Source organism: Haliaeetus albicilla, chromosome 2 (genome assembly GCF_947461875.1).
Source record: "Haliaeetus albicilla chromosome 2, bHalAlb1.1, whole genome shotgun sequence".
NCBI classification, from domain to species: Eukaryota; Metazoa; Chordata; class Aves; order Accipitriformes; family Accipitridae; genus Haliaeetus; species Haliaeetus albicilla.
In genome coordinates, this window is record NC_091484.1 from 69,228,520 (window position 1) to 69,249,398 (window position 20,879).

A 20,879-nucleotide genomic window follows, 5' to 3' on the forward strand; every position below is an offset into this window, starting at 1 on the left:
CAGCAAAGTCCTGGTGCTTAACAAGGTAAACCTGAGCCAGCAATGTGCTCTTATGGCAAAGGCAGCCAACAGCCTCCTGGGCTGCACGAGGAGGAATGCTGCCAGCAGGTCAAGGAAGGTGATACTTCCCCTCTTCTCAGCACTGGTGAGGCACATCTGGAGTGCTGGGTCTAGTGCTGGGCTCCCCAGTACAAGAGAGATATGGAGATACTGGAGTCAGTCCAGCAAAAGACCACAAAGATGATTAAGGAGTAGAGCCTCTGAGATGTGAGGAGAGGCTGCGAGAGCTGGCATTGTGCAGCCTGTAGAAGAGAAGGCTCAGGGCGATCTTATCCATGTGTGTAAGTACCTGATGGGGGAAGTAAAGAAGATGGAGCCAGACTGCTCTCAGTGGTGCTCAGGGACAGGACAAGAGACAGTAGGCACAAACTGAAATATGAAAAATTCCATTTAAGCATAAGAAAAAACTTTTTTACTCTTTAAAAGTGGTTAAGCACTGGCACAGGCTGCCCAGAGAGGTTGTAGTGTCTCCATCCTTGAAGCTATTCAAAACCTTACAGGACGTGGCCCCAAGCAGTACGCTGTAGGTGACCCTGCTTTGAGCAGGGAGTTGGACTGGATGATCTCCAGAGGTTCTTGCTGACATCCACTAGTCTGTGGTTCTGTGGCACAGCTGGATTTTATTCTACTGATTCTAGTTCGGTGAATGCCATAAGAAAAATATTTAATTTGAAGTATAGCAAGTTGGGAACATCATTATGCCCTAAATAGAAGCACTGATTAAGGGAAGATAAAATTAATTTCAGAGCTGAACAAAAGGGTAAAATCTCATTTCCAAATGAATGGGATACAAGTCTCTTCACGAAGCTGCTCCAGATATAACACAAAATGAAGGAAGTTATTGGTTTATAACTGAAGGAAAAGCGAGCTCTGAAACTTCTTTTACCTTTGAAGGCAAAAACTGCATGCACTACAGGGGTAGGTGTGCTTAGCTGTTGTCTCAACTGCTACAGGGATTGCTGCAGTATCAGCACCCTTCTCATATGACAACCAGAGGCCACGGGCTGGTTTGCTGCTGCCTCTCTTGCAGCTGCAGAATAAGGGAGCTATAGACTGCAGCACCCATCAACAGTTGTGGCAGAGAGACCCTTGCAAGCTGAGCGTCAGGAGCCAGGGACTGATGGTTGTGGAGGGCACCGAGGAGCCAACTGTGGAAGTTCTGGATTGTGTTTGAGAGATGCATCTTGCTGGACAGAGTCAGACTCATTGTGCTGACACAACTGGAAAATTACAGTGAACTCCTTATTAAACCTTTTGTAACATATCTCTGGTTCATTCCATTAGTCAAAGAGCTTGCCAGTCCCATTTAAAGGAAAATGAAATGATAAATGATGGCAGAGAAAGTTCATGTATGTCCAGACCATTCTGATAAATTTGACAAACTCTCCTCTCCCCTCAGAAACCTTGGGTTCACACTGTAGATGCTGCTGGTTTTTCATTGAATAATGGTTGTGGGATCTGCATAGTAATTCCTTGATGTATAAGCTCCTAGAAGCTTCTCCCACATTACACTGAATATCATCTGATTTCTACCCAGTGTTTTTAAACAGGTGAAAATACCGTTCCTGAAATTGTCAAGTTTGTGGGTGTGCAACCCATGGTCCTCAAACCTCCAAGCTGTGACTCTCCAGAGCAGTTCTGTTAAAAACATGTATTTGACTGTATGTTGAAAGTCGTCTGCTTAAGCTATGCTTGCCATTTGTAAACTAAGATGTTGAGTCAGACCGGGAATGGGCAAAAGGAGACATCATGCACGTCTTCCCTGTGTGCCTCTCCTGATACCCCAGGAGTGCTCCAAGTTGGTGTTGCTGCTTCTTGGTTTCAGTCGCTGTGCGCTGCCTTAAAACGAAGGCGTTTGTTCAGTGAAATGGTACATAAGGTCCTGCCTTAGGAATGGGGCAAAGTGTTGTAATGATACATATAAATAATAAAGACAAAGACTTTGTTGCTGAGAGGAGAAGTAAGGAATTGAATGTAAGGGGTTGCTTGTTGTTAGTGCAAGAGTTTAATCTTAGGAGAGTCAGGACTATACTATAAATTCAGATCTCTCTTGCTGCTCTGAAAATGTCCTTGTTGTTAAAACTGGAAAGCTTGACAGTATTTGAGGGGCTTACGGCAGGGCTCTGAATTCCTACCTTGATTGCTATATAGCATGACTCCTCAGCAAGTCACCAAGTTCTCCAGCAAATTTGTTTGAACAGCTACTGCATCTTCACTCACTCAAAAGAAAACTCTGTGTAGCAAATGTCAATGAAGGTAAATATAAAGTTCCATTTCAATTTTGAAACGTTATCAGATCTTCAAATTTAGTTTCAGAGGAGCTTTGCTAAGATACAGTGCAATGTTCCTACCCTGATTTATGTTCTCCCCTTCCATACATTGCTCCTGTGAGATCAGAAGTCTCTTTCTTGGTCTCATGACTCACACTCTATTACTGCAGGTTACAAACTTGCAAGTCAGATTTCTTTCTGGTTTTCTTGTCTTCAGATTCAGATTTGCTTCAGGTAGAAGCCTTTGTTTTGCTTGTTGTTTTTCTGTGCTTAATACTTCAGTATCTCTGCTCTGATCATATTGTGATTATTAGATCCTAGCTGTTACCCAGTTTCAGTGCTTGTTATCATATTTGGCACATCTTCTTGGAAAAGGCCCAAAACAAAATGAATGTGCAGTCTTTAACCAGTAAGTAATTCACTTCTAGGAAAACATTTCCCTTCCTTAGCTTTTTTGCACAATTTATTTCAATTAACATCTGCAAACAAGTCCTCTATTCCAACTCTGATCAAAGTTCTTTCCTGTCTCTTCTTGGTAAGGTTTTCCTAATTGGAAGTCTAACATCCTGAAAGTCATCCAACTCTCCTTCCATGCCTTTGCTTTTTACATAAATTTAGATGTCAGTGAAGATTGTTTAATGAACTCTCTTTGGAGGCTCAAAATCATTGCTGCCACTAATATCACCTTCAGCTTACACTTTTTTATTATGGAAAATGTCAGACTGTGACATTTTAAATCCCTACCTATTTTCTCACTTCAGTCTTTTTTTTTTATTATTATTATTTCATTAATGTTGTAACAGAATTTTTCAGCACTATAATTTTGAAAACCTGGTTTCTGTGATTTTTATATTCTAAATGAAATTGACTCTGAGTTTATGGAAGCTAGTTTTTTCCCTAAATGTTCCTGGTACATTTTGTGTTTTAAGATAATTTGATTTTAGAATTCAGCCTACATTGGGAATTTAGTCTAATTCTTTAGAACCAGAAAGGTTTAAAATTTCCTGGCTGCTTCTTTTTATACAGGAGGGGATCCTGAAATCATTATGTTTTGAAATGTCAGCTTCTTTGATCATTTTTCAGATGTCTAAAGAAATAGATAATGCTATAAGTGTAGTAACTGAGTGACTGCAGGGTTAAGCTATATTATACAAATGTGGCAGCTAGTTTAGGTAATACTAACTCAAAAGCATTTTTGATTTGTTTACTACTGAATATAAAAATTCTTGTAGTATTTACTCACTTAGAAACAGTATTTGGAAAGGTTTGCCAAATGTAGATCACGGCAATGTTTTTCTCTTAGCAGCTGCTGTTCCTTAGCCAGTGCCTGTACTATAATATTATCTGGGGGCTCAAGATGACACTGAAGCCAAATGTTGCTGTAGGCCGGATCAGTAACTTCTGCCAAGAGGCTTTTCTGGCCAGTAGCTTTTCAGGCAAGAAAACCCCATCAAAGGAAAACTGGCTTGCACTTCACTTCTGCCTCTGCATGCAGAATAGATGTCAGCATCTGGCTTGATCTGGCTCAAGTGACGTGACTGCAAAATCAGGCACAGACTCGAGTACAAAGTTAGTAACGGTCATGTACATGTAGCTGCAGTTGGACGTACGGTTTTCTTTCCTTAGTGCAGTCCAGAAGCTAGGTTTCTCGGGTACTTTGGAAGCTGCAAATCCATGGATTTGGTATGGTGTGTTGAGATAAGGAGATAGGAATTACGTGGTAGAGTAAACAAGTATGTAACTTGAATGGCTTAGCTTTCACAGTCTTATCATGCTGTCTAAATGAACTAGCTGTGTCGAATACTGAGATTTTCAGAGGATGCTGGCCCTACATGTCTTCCATACAGTCACTAGGGACCTGTTGCTCCCTGGTTAGCATCAGCTGCATTCTGCTCCTGCTAACATTGAAATCCCTTGTAGAAGGACCTGAAGCTTCTGCCACCATTATTTAAAAAAACCCATCATATAGGCTGTCTTGCTTTTGGAAGAACGGCCTTACTTATTTGGTGCTCTACAATAGTGATCTGTAACCTCGCCACAGAGTAGCCCCGAAGTGATAAAACTGCTCGTAGAGTTTGGCCCCTTGCCTGTGGCTGTCCTTCTGGTGGCCTGACGCAGAGCTGGGCTCTACTGCCACGTAAAGGCTGCAGCGCAGTACAGCAGCATCTGCTGCTGTGGCAGCTCCGAATGAAATACCCCATGGGTAAACTGGGCAGATCGCCGGCATCAGAAATTGGGTTTCTTGATCACGATAAATATCCCCCAGATCGGTGTTTCTCAGCCAGTCGCAGCCTGCGGGGTTCAGAGAGCAGCTCTCTGTCAGAGACTTCTCAGCACCTATTTTAACTACTCTCCAGAGAACGAGTTATCCTCCCTCAGCTGGGTGTTCAACACATGGAGAAATGAAACATCAGGTCCTTACTAACTTCATTTTTCCAAAGGGACACCCCTGTGGCCTTTAGAGTATGCCAAAACAAAAAGCTTCAGTTCTCCATCCCAATGCTGAAAGCCAGAGCACCTTCTCATCCGCCAGGACCTGGCTTTTACTGTTTCCACACCTGTCAGTAAAAAAACCCCAAAGGGATGATGTAAATACAGGAAAAGTATGCACCAATAAAAATTAAAAACTAAAAAAACAACATTAAGTGATAGGAAATGCAGTGCAATATGTTCAAATGCATATGCTGGGAATGAGATAGCAGCTCTTGGCTGTATGATTTCTGCTGTAGAATTCTCCTCTGATGAGATGAGGATATGACAGATGGGTTGGGCCAAGTTTATTAAGTCCCTTGTTTCTCATGAGGTCTCTAAGAGGCCTTGAAGATGACCAGTGTTCTGCACTGCCTGGAGCAAGTGTAATGCATAAGAAAAATGAGACCAGTGAGCTCTAAAAACTGTGTTTTCCAGATGTCAGAAATGATGTGGGAAGTTGCAGCGTAAGTGAAATTGCACTGCCTCTATGTCTAAGGGTTCGTGGTGTCCTAGAGGAAAGACCAGCAAATGAGAGCACATGTGCTACATGAACTATATGGACAGATTTCAAAAGGCACAGCAGTGAAGCTGGGAAATGGAGTATTTTGAGAAATACCGTTATGTGGATTCAGCATCTCTCAGCTGGTAGCATGGAGGAAGGGTACTGCTGGTAAGGTGGTTGTGGTACCCAGACTCTCAGGAGGGAGTACCTCCTTTCGCCCACTCACTCTTGCTGATTTTTTTCCCATACATTTAACTTCAGAAGATGAGAAAGAAAAAATCGGTCTGGTACACCATTCTTGGAGGGCTGCCAACCCCTGCCCCAGAGATCCTACCGCTGCAGAGAACAGCTCTTTTTCCAAGCACACTCAGCACTTCTTTTAAAAGACATCTTAATATAGGAGATTTTTGGAGATGCTGCCAAAACAAATGCATCCTAACTACAACTCTCCCAGCTCAAATTCCTGAGCCACCTTTCCCACACTGTGGTTCAATAGGAAAAAGGCTGAACAGCTTATAATGACTGTGAAATCATTAAACTTCAAAACAAATCATCCCAGGCTAGGTTTGAGGGGCATTTGAAATAAGGGAGCTAGCAATGAAAGAACGTTCCCTGTAGACCCAAATCCTAGAGGAGAAGTTGGCACCAGACCCCAGGTAGCTGAGCCGCTCTTCTGTAGGATCTTCAATATGTGCCTTACCATGTATTTGTTCTCATTTACCATGAGGTAAGTGTGTGTATGAACTGTAGCAAAGGTTGCTGACATTTTGTATGTTTACAGCTTACCTCATGGTGATTTTAAAATACATGGGTAGTTTATATTTTGCATTTTTTAAAAGACATTCAAGATCTCGTTCTGCAATCTTGCCAAAACTGACAAAACCGAATTACACTATGAGAATATAGGAGTTGTAGCGCATGGTAGAGGAAAGGATGCAATGGGAAGATTTGAGGAATCATTTTGTTGAAGCCTTATCATTTAGCGTTTCTCCAAAGAATAAGGAGAAACAAAAATATGATGAATGTGCTATGTATCAAGACGGGCCTGCATATAAGTATTAAGGTGGCTCATCATAAAACAAAGAATTTGTTAACCCTTCAGGTGAGCAAGGGTTGCTTGAAAGAGTTAATCTGAATTAATTAACCTGGCTGTAGACACACTTGTTCAGAAATTAATTAATCTCCTATTTGATTTAGCTTACTTACAAAGTTAATTTCAAGCTCAAACTCAATCAGAGCAGAAAAGAGGTTGAAGAAAAACTTTTGCAAATATGTCATTTATATGACCACATCCTTGCTTTTGACCCAGCAGAAAAATTTGTAAGGATAATTGCAGAACTCCTGAGGAAAATTACTCAAGGATCTCCAGAGAGAAACAAATAGAAAGTTGATTTACTTCAGATCACATAATAAGGGGGCCTGAGATGAAGTCACTATGTGAAGCTGACTTCCAGATTGCATTACAAATGAGATAATAAATAAATGGAGGGATGGAAATTATTAGTGGCAGGCCTGCATTTTTTTTTTATTTCATTTATAAGTAGAGTTAATATAGTTTTAAATCTCAGAGATTAGAGAAAACTATTTTAAAATCAGCTTTTTTATAATACCTGAAGAATCCAAAGTAAACCAAGAACCACGCCTTTCAGCAAAACTAGCAGTAAAGTCGTAAAGAATTCAGTCTTCTGCTTTGGTGTCCATCACATAACCTCTGTGCTTCACAGCCTGCCCATACAGCTTTCCCATCTGCGCATTCAGCTTTTACCTTCCTTCCACCCAGAATTATGGATTATCACCACTGCCATCCAAAGTGGGAGATGACAGCCATGCTTTTCTTCTTTAGAGTTAAGGTTTCTGAGTGCATGAGAGCGTACCACATTTCTGGCTTCTTCATGTGTGCAGCAGGAGGACAGAAGATGCCCGGGAGGTACTTAGCAGCGGCTGAATAATGGCACGGCACAGCCCTTCACAGAGTGCGTGGCATGAAGTTTTCTGCACCGGTGGAGTTTGTTGGCTGCAACAACCTAGAAAACCCAGGTCTTTTCCAGTGGCACATTCATGGGATTGCAGATGTTTTCTAAAACGCTGACTTCTCGTTGTCAAAATCGTGCAGGTCAACAAAATTTGGCCCCGACTTCATGAAAAGTCAGCAGAACTTTCCCCTGCATATCCGTGTATCCGCAGTTCCCAGCAAAACCAGAGGCCCATATATGGTTTAAACATCCCAAAGTCTGAAACTTACACACTTGTTTTTTGAAATGTAAGCAACAGTTTATTTCTGTTAGTAACCTCCACAGCCCTCGTATAAAAGAGTGTCGTCTTAGAGCAGATGTTCTTGCATTCAGTCGGGTATTCACTGTGTTTGTTGCCATATTTCAGAATTAATAGCACACCTGCTTGCAGCTGGAGAGAAATTAGGTGTCACACTGTTCAGGCTATGTGCTTTCCTACCTTAATACCCAGAGAGATTGTGAAAGTATTTTGAGACTGCTTCATTATAGCATCACCCACCGCAAAGATCCGTTGTTACAGGGACTCATTTACTTTCACGTTCCCAGGGGTGAGATGATTTTGCAAGGACTGATCTGTGTTGGATGAACACAGCAATTTCTATGAAATCACTTGCCCTGTATCTGCCTGAAAATAAGTCAGTGCTGTCAGCCCAGGACAATCAAAAGACAAAGCCGAACTGTAATCTGTTCTGATGATACCACATTTACCATGTCTCACCCTATTTAGTATGTCCTGATTGCATTTCCAGTAGATGTAGCTACCAAATTATCTCTACTCAGAGTATTTACAGGCCACGTATTAGGAAATGAATTCTCAGTATATCCTTCGTTTCCATGGTAGCTACAACAAAGGTCTGATTAAACTCATAAGAGACTTTCATGCTTTCAACTACTAGTTTCCTGTAAGGCAGCAATTGCCAACCTTTCCTCTGTATAATTACAGCACATACTATTGCTATACTTAGCATTGCCTTATCTACAATTTTCAGTCAAAATTCACCTTCGATAGTACCGGTGGGGTCGGGGAGCCTGTTTTCCTATCATAGTATCAGTTGCCTCCCAGTAATAACTCAGAAGCTGTTAGGATTCTTCCGTTGCACTATGTGTTGATGCAGCAATAACTGCCCTTGCTCCTGTTGCCTCCTGCCTCTCTCTGCCTGTTCTTCCAGCTGTTTTCCTTGATGTCACCTGGATACTGGCTTCCCTGAGACAGACTTACTTGTGGTTTTATTTATTTGTTAAATGTCTGACTTCAGGGCTGATCCTTTACTGCAATATAAATAAGACATAAATATGTATTATATGTACACAAATAACCTCTTATTAAAAATCCTTTGGTATTCTAAACTCATTAGTGCAGAGTATCAGCCTTCTTGATCTTAATAATCTACCATTCTGCAAGCAAGTCAGTTGTGTTTGTTGACTACCCCACAAAAAACAAGGATGCTAAACCTTCTCAGAGTCCTTGGGCCTGGTTGTATCATCATGTTACCGGGAGTTGGCTACTAAAGCAAAGGAAGAAAGATTGTTTCCAAAGGCTAAATCAAAAAAAAGACAAAAATAGGTCAGGGGAGAGGAATTACATGAGGCAAAAAGAACAAACAGATGAAAGGGATGAATTCGGATCACATTTAGGTATGTCTCCCAGCAGTTTTTTTCTTTCAGGGGTAAAGTCCCTTGAGGGGAGGGGTGGAAGTACCATTACTTCGAAACTGGAAAACCAGGCTGCAGAAGATCTGTTAGGTAATTCAGCATCTGTACAGCAAAAATTAGGCAACAGCTTGTTTCTCCGTATTTGTGTTTCTTAGACAGCTGGTGATTGGTTATCAAGGCTTTATAATTACTGGGAAACGGAAAACTTGAGCAAAAACAACAGAAGTAATACATTTTTTCTGAAACATAGATAGAAGCAGATTTCTGCTATCTTGATTCTAGCAGTGCATGATTCCTATCTACAGCAAGTCTTATTTCTTAAAAAGAAACAGGGCTGCGTGATAAATTAGATGCAAGAGAACCACTTGACATACAACTGCAAGACCTGATTTAAGTACAAAAGAAGATGCTGTTTTTCTTTTGTATGCTGAGGCATTTTATGCAGGGAGTGCAAAGAACAGTTTCATAATGTAGAAATTTTTAATGTAATGATGCTTACCATGGGAGAAGTGCCCTTTTTTGTGATCTCTGTAGAACTAACACCCAGATCTCTGATCCATGAGGAGGTATCACTTTCCTTACAGTATGTTGAATGTTCGACATGCCTATGGAGCAAATGCAGCTAATACTGAATAAGGGAAGCCGCTGAGGCATGTTAAACTCATATAGGAAAAAAATTTTAACAACCCCTCCACGTTGAGGAAGAATGCAACTGTAATTTGTTGAATAGGTTTTTGTTTTTTGAAAAAGAGCTGAACAAAAAAGAGCAAACTCATTCTCCTGCTAAAAGCTGCAAAAGTCTGTGGGAGGACTAGGAATATGTAGCATATTTCAGATGTCTCAGTTACAGTTCAGAGCTTTCAAGGACACTGTATCTGGCCCACGTAAGGAATGGGGCATCCCTGTTTGTGGGGTGTAAGGGGAAGGACGAGTCAGGATTATGCTCCATGCCAAATGAGGATGCACACTTCAGAAGAGTGCTCTTCTAGCAGCTGTAGAGAAACATGAGATACTGCAGCATGGCTCCCGATGTGGACCAGGAAATGGCTGGCCTTGTTCATCACACAACAATTGCTTTCTTGCTTCAGGAAAGGAAAGCTGATTGCTTGTGGCGCTCATCTGAGCCTACAAGGATCACACATACTGCCTTCCCAGGAAACTCGCCACTTTTTGTAAATACACACACATTTGTGCAAGGAGGAGAGAAAGTATGTTCTACAGAAAAGACTTTAGTAAACGTTCAGAAGAGGCTTTTCCTATCCCAGAGCCAATACAAACCAGACTAAGACTCCTGGCCAGGCTCTCTGTCTGTGTGCCAACCCAGCTACTGACTAAAAAAAAAATTGCCTTATCACCTCTCAACAAAAATTACATTCCATGTCATCAAAAATGTAGGGAATAAATGGTTAAAGAACGCTGTGAAAAAGGGGTAAACAGTATGAGCAATCTGTAATTAACAGTGTTTGCTTCTGCATTTCAGGGCATCGTTATTTAACCTTTGAACACTGCTGTTGTGTTGCAACGCAGTTGATACAGTTACGTCCCTAACATCATCTTTCATGCAGTTCTCCGTGTTGAGAATAGGTTGCTCTGTCCCATGTCAACATGTGTTTAAAATGAACAGTCTCTGAGCACAGGCTTCTCCCTCTGGCATGGCTCTGTGCCAACCACCGACTCTCGAGTCTTCTGCTGGTTTGTTATGCCAGTGGGGTCCCATCGGAGCAGCGTGTCAGTGCAGGTATGATGCCACTTTGCTCCACAGAATCAGAGGTGGGCTTGCTCCCTTCTCCAGGGGCAGTCAAATGCACTGGTGTGTTGAACATGCAGCCGTTAGATCACACTAAGAGATGAAGCTGGGGAAGACCATGGAGAACACTGTGTCCATATCAAGCTGGTGCTGTGTAATAATGTATGTTAGTGGGTTGGTTTTTCTCCTAAGCCTTTTCAGTTGAACAAGGAGCACAATATTGTGCCAAGTTGCAGGATAAACCAGATGAAAAGAGTGACTACGCTAAGCAGAGCACCTCCTGGGAAAGCTGGGCAATTTGTCCTACTGATGGAATGAGGAGTTTACCTCTATTTGCAATAGATAAGAGTTTCTGATTACAGAGAGCAGTGGCCAAAGCCATGGGTGATCCATCACTCCGGGAGTCTGAGCTTATGAACCCTCATTCTCTATGCCAGTTTTAATTTCTCTGCCCTTTGTTTTGAGGCCTCATCTCTTGTTTAATAGATAGTTAGCTCTTTGAAGGGAAACTTTCTCTCTACCACGTGCTTGTTTTTACAGTTCTACTTCCTTTGTATTTCACTTACTGACTTTGCTCCCAGAAGTATGCTTGCCCTCTCTATCTTGTCATAGAAAGTAAAGGGAGAGAATAAACAAATAAAAATTCTTGAATGCAACAGAGAAGAGACTGGGGACAGAGCTGTTTTGTCTGAAGTTTGATAAGTATTATCAGGCAGCCTATAAGAAATATGTGTCAGATTGAATACTGAACACCAGGTTGATTGCAAAGCACAAGTTAAGCAAGTAACTTTCCCAAGCGTGTTGCTTTACTCTTACCCATTTATTGATACCTTGAGTACAAACTCACAAATTGGATTCAACATATGGTTGGCCAACCTAGAACAGCGGAGGACAATAGCAGATAAGGAGCTGCGCATTGGTTCCTACTACTGTAGATAGAGTTGGTGATATTTTACTCTGTGCTCTAGATTTTCCATTGAGACTTCCTTGTAGCAAAGCCAGGTGGGAAGAGTATAAAGGTTTTGCTACCTATAGGAGTGCTTTGAACGGTCAGGACCTGGAGTCATTTTATCAGCTGTAACAGTATAGTTAGAATGTCACAGACTTCTACATGAAAGAATATTTTGCCTAAAAGCATTTTCTTTCCACTTAGACCCGGGACTTTTTCAGAAGGCTTGAGTGCAACTACATCAAGGTATATCTGCATTGAAACTCTATCAGAAGTTTATAGTAGGTGAGAAATTGTAGCATGCCACACTATAAGGAAAGAGAGGAGAGGTGGGGGTTTTGTTGATTTTTTAAATTTTTTTTTTAATGAAAGCTCCTAACTGTGTGGCATTTCTGGACAAAATCTTCATACTTGGAACAATTTTTTTCAGGAAAATTTAACAAGAAATCTGTGTTTTAAAGCAATGCTCAGTCACAATGTGATGAATTCAGTTAGCCTGAGTGTGCCAGAGTAGATTGAGAAGACAGTTCAGACACTTTTATCAGACCTGCAGTACAAGAGGCATCACCCTGACAGAGACAGTTTGAAATTCTAATGTGATGTTCTCTGCTGATGCTCTGTATGATACGTGGAGAACACAAACTGCTTTGTGTTGATGGGATTTGGGGGGGATAAGCAGTTTCCTGTCCTGAGGGAACTTGGATATGTCTTCTTACCCTCATCATACTATGTCCCAGTGTGTATCACAAATGTGGTTTCCTTCCTTCAGTGAACAAGGAGTTTCCAATAACTATCATATGAATTCCTATTACAAGTCTCCCTGTAGTTTTCTAGTAGCTGCTAGGGACAGATTGTGGGCAAGCAGTGGGAGAGAATGGGTCACATACAATATGACGGACACCATAGCCCATCTTTCACCAAGGTAAAGAGCTACCACACTGTTGCTCAAATTGATAAGAAGCAAATCAGCAGGGTCACCCCTTGGTGAGGAATGTACGTTTCAGTTTAGGTTTAAATCCATGCTTCATGAAACTATGAAAAGAGATGATTAGTTATATTTTGGTCAACATTCGTTGTGACACATCAGCAGACTTGGCTTGTAGATCACAAAAGCAAAACTAGAACCTAGAAAAAAGCAAAGCATGTGTATGGAAAGTGCATACTTAAGCTGATACTTAGGGGGAACAAACCTACTTACTGTTTCTCTCTTGCTGTGGTTACAGGATGGGGGCTATAACCCATGAGTTGTTCTTAAGTGTAATTCTTAAGTATCAGTCTGGCTTTCCCTCACCTTTCTGATTTCTCAGTACTTTGGGACTTAGTCTCTAGGTATGAATGGCTTGAATGCTGTTCATTAGCTTAACAAGTCCAACTCTGTACAAGGCTGTCAAAATAGGTTGAAGAGCATCTTCAGAACTCATCAATAGGCTTTCATTCAAAAAGACCATACAAACTATATAGGCTGTTATTCATTCTTTACCTAATCCTTAGTCTTTTTTTATATGCTTAGGGACACTTCGTTTAGCCAAGATTTTATTCCTGGGAGAGAACGTTGTGAAAAGATTTATCACCCAAGCTTGACTGTTTCTGCTGCCTTTTCTTCCTCTCCCGCTAAAAGCCTGTAAGCTCTTGCTGATAGTCCCTGGACCATCTCTGGACTGTCTGTCCTCAGCTTTTTCTAGGCAAGTGTCCTGTTTTTCTTGGTAGCCTCTATATTCTGAGTAATGCCTTCAGAATAGCTGACCTTGCAGGCTTGGCTGGGAGCAGGTGTGCATGTTCCTTCTCCCCAGTCAGCTTCCTGCTTGTTTATTGAGAGTTTCTTATCTTTTCCATTGTTTCTGCTTTCCTGTGTGCTTTTGGAGTTGGGGTTTTTTTTAGTAATCTGTAGTTTGGTTTATTCCACAGTAACTCATTACAAATAAACATATCAGGCATGTGCTTTATTAAGAAAAGAATTCAATTTCTGGACTCCCGTGGACTCATTTGAAAATCAAAACCCTGCAGAGTGTTTTTTTTTAATTAAGCTGATGAGTTTACCTTCTTACATCAAAAAAGCATCAAAAAAGAAATCAAAGAATTCGCAAGTTATGATTCAGTGTCCAGCTGTCACTAAGCATTTTAATAATGATTTTCTGTCAGCTCTCCTCCTTTAAAAAACTTTTGAAGAATTTGAGTTACACCTCATCTCCCTCCTAATAGTACAGTAAAAACCAATCCTAAATACAACAATAGACAATTAATTCTTCCTGTCTTGATCAGCAAAATTTGTTCTCTTCCAAAAATTTCTGTAGAGATTGGGGTTTTTTTTCTAAAGGGAAAGCTCATTTTTTACTGCTTGATATCTAATTGCTGGCCTTTGAAAGAACACCAAGAATGTTCCCTGTTTGTTGGATAAGAAACACAAATTATTAGTGAGCATGTTCAGTCCTGTATATGTTATTGGCATTGGTGTGGAGTGAGCAGGTAGGAATTTATCTTGGGGACATGCTGTTAGGTAAAAACTTCCATTGTTTATTTTCTTAGCCTGATACTTTTCACATAAACTTTTCATCAGGTTTTAATTATAAGAAAGACCTTAAACCTTCTACTTTAAAATAATGACTTGACAGGAGAGAAATTGTTTTCTGGTTTGATGTTAGCATTGCAATCTTCCTCAGTTTTGGAGCCTCATGGCTTTTTTATCTTTTGAGTATGCTTTTCCAGCTTTGCTCTTTGCTTTTCTTGCTTTGCTTTCGCTGACATGCTCGTCCTCTTCGTGATTTAAAACAAAAGCAAAAAACAACTCACAGAAGCAGCTGATAACATTCTTTTTCTTAGACTTACTCTTCCCTGCAGTCTTTCCACTGAGAGGTGCTTAAACCTTGGCAAGAAGATAGGGAACACTATTATTAAAAATGAGACATAGTGGCTTATCAGCAAAGTGTATCATCTAACGCTTCTAGTCATCCTTCCCAGTTATTACTTAAAACAAGTTACTTACACTGATGTGATCCAACCAGCAGCTCTTCAAATAAAGTTATATATACTCTTGCCTTTCCTGTGGCTTTTCTTGGGGAACATTGCCTGTTCAGAGCTGCCACCACATCGACACAGGAGTAGGAAACAGGCTGTGCGCTGCAAACCACCCTACAAGGGTGGTCTTCAAACAGATTCAGCAGCAGCAGAAGTGGGATCACTCTGGATTAAACCTGCTTCACTATTCTCCTACTTCACAAATGGGAACAGCTAAATAGTGCACACAACTTGCTGCGTTTTCTACAGCTGACTAAGGACAACTGGTTAAAAGGCAACATCTAATGTGCTTCCAGTTGTGTGCCAGGTGGTCAGTGTGTGACAGCTTCTTTAACCATAAGTGACTTTTGTTGGCTGCCGTGTGTTTTGCATACTGTCTCCTCGTGTACAACTTGTCCCGAAACCATAGAAATATGCAGACAAACAGTGCAAGGCAGTAAACTAAAGGCAGACTTATTTCAATGTACAGTTATGGTAGTTATTAAAAGATTTGCAGAAACAGAGTAATTAATCAAAACATGTTGTTAGTGTCTTTTAGACATGATAAATGGCCTTTTTCAGACTTGGGAAGGCAGACAGCTATATAGACATATGAAAGATAGAGAAGCTCTTTACTAGGGATGTCCCCATGGAGAAGGGATCTGTTGGATGCTTTGGAATGGGCTGGTGTGAGCTGTGTGTAGCACAAGCCTGCAAAGCACAAGGCCTGCACTCAGAAAAAGTACAAGGCCTTCTCCTTTTTCTTCTCATTCCACCTCAGGCCAACCCTACGTAATACTTACTTTTCTGTGAATAAAGCCAAGTGAAGGAAGCAGGAGAAGGATTTGGGAATGGGGGACCTGCTGCCATTTTTGTTATGACATTTTGCATACCTCTTACCTTTCAAATAAACGTTCCTGTTCGCTTAGTCTGTGTGACTTTTGTGTAAATTGGAAACCTCATTCATTTAAAAAACAGGCAATGTTAATACACCATGCTTTCATTGAATATAGTAATGGTTGCTGAAGTAATAGCTCTTGATGAAACAGAGGTCTGCTCTGGGGAAGCGGAGTTCCTACTCTTCAAATACTGCAACACTGTTCTGGGAATATCATACAGCTCAAAGAGCTTGTTTGTTGGTATGGCACTTCACTATAGCTGCTTTTTCTACAGTGAGGAGAACTTACGCAGTCCCTCTGAGATCCTGTGAATTCCTTGCCTTTCATCATTCGATATGCGTTGTCAGCCTCGCTGGCATACAAACGAACCTGCGCGCAGGTGCACTGAATGCACAAACAAACAGCTCGTTTCTGTCTGAAACACTAGCTTGAAATCTCTCTTTCCTTCCAGATGTCCACACAGAAGCAGTCCAGGCAGCCCTTGCTAAACATAAAGAAAGGAAAATGGCTGTCCCCATGCCCTCCAAACGACGTTCATTGGTGGTCCAAACATCAATGGATGCCTACACACCTCCAGGTGAGCATCTCTGTGTATTTTATAAGAATTTTAAAAATGGTTCTTTGTGCTGCTAGGAACTAATAATCTGCCTGCATAGATAGTAACGGAAATGTCATTTGAAGCACGCTGGGCAGAAAACATTGAGATATGTTTGAAGAGGAGAAGGTGAACTGAATGGTTGGAAAGTCAACTGGGGCAGTTCGCATGATTGCTTTGCCCTTGGTGGTACCTCAACTTGCATTGGTCCTTTTGGTTTAATGAGGACCTAACTATGGCCAGCTTGTCATATTTTCTGTGACTCAAAGTTCCTTTCAAGTTTCTAGTTTATTCCCTAACACTGTAATGGAACATTGTCTTTACAATTAGTCATGCCATCCGTTTTCAAATGTATCTGCTCTTTTACCTACTAGACTGTGAAAATACCCTACATCTCATGCATTCTCATACTCGCTGGATCCAGCTGGGACTCCATCTCTCACTGAAGGGGGGGCTCTTTCTACAATTGGAAAAGTTTTTCACAGACTTTGTGGAGTGAGCTTGGGAAAGTATTTTGGGTATTCTGTACTCTTAATACATGATTGGAGATCTTCAGAAGATTCTCAAGCTGTATTGTAAAGAAAGACTCTTTTATTACCCTTATTTTTGTACAATAATACACAAGCCATGGCCTTAGAGCAGGAAAGTTCACTTGGTGCGCAGTTAGCAATTGACTTCATTTCAGGGCTTTCAGTATTACAGACTTTTCTTATTCTGTTTGCCTACCTTCATGAGTTTTTCTTATTGGCAGTTTTCTTTAGATTTCTAATATGAACATGCCTTATTTCTATTAAGAAAACTCAAAAGCACTGCAAGTTAACAGGCTGTTTTTAATTACCAGATACTTCTTCTGGTTCAGAAGATGAAGGCTCCGTACAGGGCGACTCCCAGGGAACTCCCACCTCAAGTCAGGGGAGTATAAACATGGAACATTGGATCAGTCAAGCGATCCACGGCTCTACCACATCAACCACTTCCTCCTCCTCAACACAAAGTGGAGGCAGTGGTGCTGCACACAGACTAGCTGATGTTATGGCTCAAACGCATATAGGTTAGTATACAGACACTTTGAGTATGTTCAGTTTAACATGAATTTTGTCTCTCACATTGAGCTGATGCTGCTGTATGAAGTCTTATAAAAGTCTCTCCTGTGCTTTTCTTCTTTTCTTTTTTCTATTTACAGGTATTATATGGAGGGATAGTCCTATGTTCTTATTTTGTGAGAAAATAAAAAAAAAAGTAACAATTTAGATTTGGGGGTAACCTTATGTTGTGGCAGGCAGGGTCTAGCTGTTGGCTCCCAGTATCTTAAAATGTGCAGTTGCATGACTTCCATTACTTAATGCTAAAGAAGATCTCTGTGGAATCCATCAGTAAGGAAAATCAGTGCATGCAGCATTAGGGATTGCTTGCACAGGAGTTTCCCCTAGTGCTGCACCACTTTAATTACATAGTTTGAGTGATTTTTGATAATCCTGTTAAGAGTAAGTCCACTTAAACATATTTTTTTCCGCCCTTAATTGAATCTACAATACTTGGGCTGGGATATCTAGCTATTATAATCCTTGGGGAAAATTTCCTGTATACCTTCGGAGAAGAGGTCTGTTGTTGTTGTTATTAGTAGTAGCTTGTTTATATCCTTTGGAAAGATCCTAGGAAGTCAAAGCTTTCTTTCCATTAGGGCTGAGCTTCGCAGACATTAATTATTTCTGAATATTGTGCCATTGACATTAGTCTTCATTAAAATAAGGCAGCTATTCAATTAGGCATGTGGAAAGCAAGGCTTGTTTTGCCTTCATTCTCCAGTAACTGCTGTTTATCATATGAGGCATCTGCTTTGGGTGCATTCAGAACATGGTTTAGTGGGCATGGTTGATAGTTGGACTCGATGATCTTGAAAGTCTTTTCCAACCTAAATGATTCTATGATTCTTGCTGGGGCTGTGTATTTTGGGTTGTCTCACTGAAAATCTGTTGGAATCTATATTGGGACAGATAAAGCAACCTTGCTACTGTTCTACTACACATATGAAATGCAGTTTTGCGTGACTGTTCCTCAACTGATCATTCCTTTTTAAGTATACGTAATGAGATACACGAAAGTATCTATCTTATCTTAAATGTTCCTGACTTTATGTGCTGGAACAGTGGTCTGTATCCCTTTTTTTGTTTTGAGTGTAGCTCGATGTAACACCTGTATTTTCAGATAAGTAATCCTCTCATCATGGTCTGGAATTGCTGAATTGCAGTCAGGGGAAGAATTTCTATTGTATTTTTAAATTCATGCTAAATGAATAGCTTAGAACCTTGTTTTAGAAATACATACACTTCTGAACACATTAATCATTGCATTTGGTTATTTTCTGTGACTTCATCTTGAAATGCTAGAGGAAATTATAGCACAGAGAATTAAATTTATCCAAACTCTGAAAGGTTGCATTACTCACACACCAAGTCTTAATGTATCTTTAAATATAGCTTCTTTATAATGTGACATTTCAGTAATTTTAAATCTGGCACAGTGAGTCTTCTTTTATAATCACTGAGTTTGTGGTAAATAATACAACATTTATAGAGCTAAATTAAGATGGCAGTATTCTGCAGAAGAGGAAAAGTAATACTTCTTTTACTTGTTTTATTTTGCCTTGTTGTTGTTGACTGGAAGGATCTCTCCTTTGAAGGAAACAGTTAAGCTTACCTCGGTTGTATACATATTTCTATCCATTCTGACAATAAGATAACCTTAAATTGCATCTGTAGTTGGACAGTATTTTTGATGTAGTAATGCAAAGGTCATTTGGATACAAAATAGGAGTGATACTTGCTTACAGATTGAGACTGTGATCTTAAGGTTGCCATCAGTCGTTGTTGCTAAAATCACTGGAAATGTAAGAAGCTACACAGAAGATGACTATAAGATGTATTTCTTCATGGATGAGCTGCTTTCTGTAAGAATTTGAAATTAAATGGCTCTTTTTTCTTTTCAATCTGAGGAGATGGGTTTTGCACTTAAATCTATTCTAAGATCTAACAGATTTAAAGCATTCCCACAGATAGCCTTGCTCTTTCAGAACAGAGATGAATAATCCTCTTTGGTAGGAGAGAAGGTGACAGAGAAGAATAATCCTGTTCTCTGAAGCTCCTCATCTACTGGAGACAATTTGTTCTTGATCACAAAGAACATGTATTCCCATGGCTTGATGTTTTTTTGGTCCAGGGAGTTGTTCTCCAGAGACAGATCAGTCTGCAGGAGAGGAATCATCTGTAAATATGTAAGGACATACTGCCATACTCTGAAGATGCCAGTTCTGATAAATACAAATTTAAGGGTCAATGGGAAAGACCTTTAATGATAACCAAAAAAAGCCCTCCATTCTGATATCCACTAGAATTTGGCCTCCAGAGTGCATCACAGAATCAAAGGGAGATTTTTCCAGTTTAAGTACTGTAATGCAGTCCTGAGAAGGGATTTGATAAAAAGCTTTGGCTATAATATAATCAGAGTTCAGCTTTGTGGATCATTTAGATAATTTGCATAAGCTATTATATGCTTTTAATGTTATACTGCTCATTTAATTTGGCTGCTGCTGCTGCTCTATTATGGCCAAAGTTCTAGTTTAGGATAGATATCCTTTAAATATTTATTCTCAGCTTTTAAGACACTGAGGGGTGTGTACTAAGCTACATGGAGAATCTCTAGTTTGGCATGGGTATCACAATTGTGTTGAGTAATTCTTGAATAGAGGTCAAACCAGTGAAATCTGTAAAAAATAACTAATGTTGTGACCCATCTTTGAGTCAGTACTGTATATACTTCTAAGGTCTTTAAGCTTTCGTTTTTCTGTATTGTATTTTTTTAATCTATATGTATATAAAAATCAGGAAAAGAAAGCACATCCAAAAGCTCAGAAAGTTCATCTAATGAAAATCACACAGTGCTTACCTATGATTGTAAATTTTTTATATAAAGAGTTAAACTTCTCACTACAAAATTTTGATCCTGTAGGTACATTTAATGTTTCTTTTATTATCTTCAAATATGTTTCTGTTTGAAAATCAAAGGCCTCTATCCAAATTAAAAGCTACATAGATTTCTAATAAAATAAATATAAAAGCATGTGCCATAAGGCATGACTGATAGTTCTCGGACAACCTGAAAATTCTTATGTGTTCTGAGGGTGAATATTAACTTATAATACAGGAGACTATTTTAAAATACTCTCTGTCACCTGGACATCAGTACGGGAGAAGCCCAGCTGATGAACAAAGCTACAACTCTGACTCTGGATTTCCCTTCCCTGACAACCAGAAGGGCCAGCTTGTTTGGAAGAAAAAGCTACATTTTCTTCAAGTATAGTATTGCAGGGATGCTTTTTGAGTTCCTGGAGACTTTTCAAATACGTGGTGCTTATGTGTGCTTCCAAACTCCCACTGGAAAGTATTCCTCCACCTCTTTGCTTCTTCTCAGACATGGGGCTCTGTCAATGCACTCACTCTGTCCCTACATGAATGTGCTCTGCATTGTTGGTTCTTTCTGGTTTTCATGAAATGGAGTAAATTATATCACTCTAGTGGCAGAAATGAAGAGAGCCTTAACTGGAAACAGCTGTTCTGTCTGTGATCTTCTAGTGCAAGAATATTGGAAGAGATGAGAAGAGGAGGTGACGCAAATATGTATGTTTGATGGAGGAAATGCTTTGAAGTCATGCAGCTGTCACAGTTTCTACTTT

General features: G+C 40.2%; 1 protein-coding gene across 6 annotated transcripts in view; it reads left to right on the forward strand.

Annotated features, from left to right (window-relative positions):
• Positions 1 to 20,879, forward strand: part of DIP2C (disco interacting protein 2 homolog C) — a 336,675-nt gene that overhangs the window by 192,846 nt on the left and 122,950 nt on the right. For all 6 annotated transcript variants that reach the window (XM_069778160.1, XM_069778161.1, XM_069778163.1 and 3 more), the window contains 2 exons: positions 16,007 to 16,132; positions 16,992 to 17,201. In XM_069778160.1, coding sequence (XP_069634261.1) covers positions 16,007 to 16,132; positions 16,992 to 17,201 — 336 coding nt within the window. The remainder of the gene's footprint in view (positions 1 to 16,006; positions 16,133 to 16,991; positions 17,202 to 20,879) is intronic.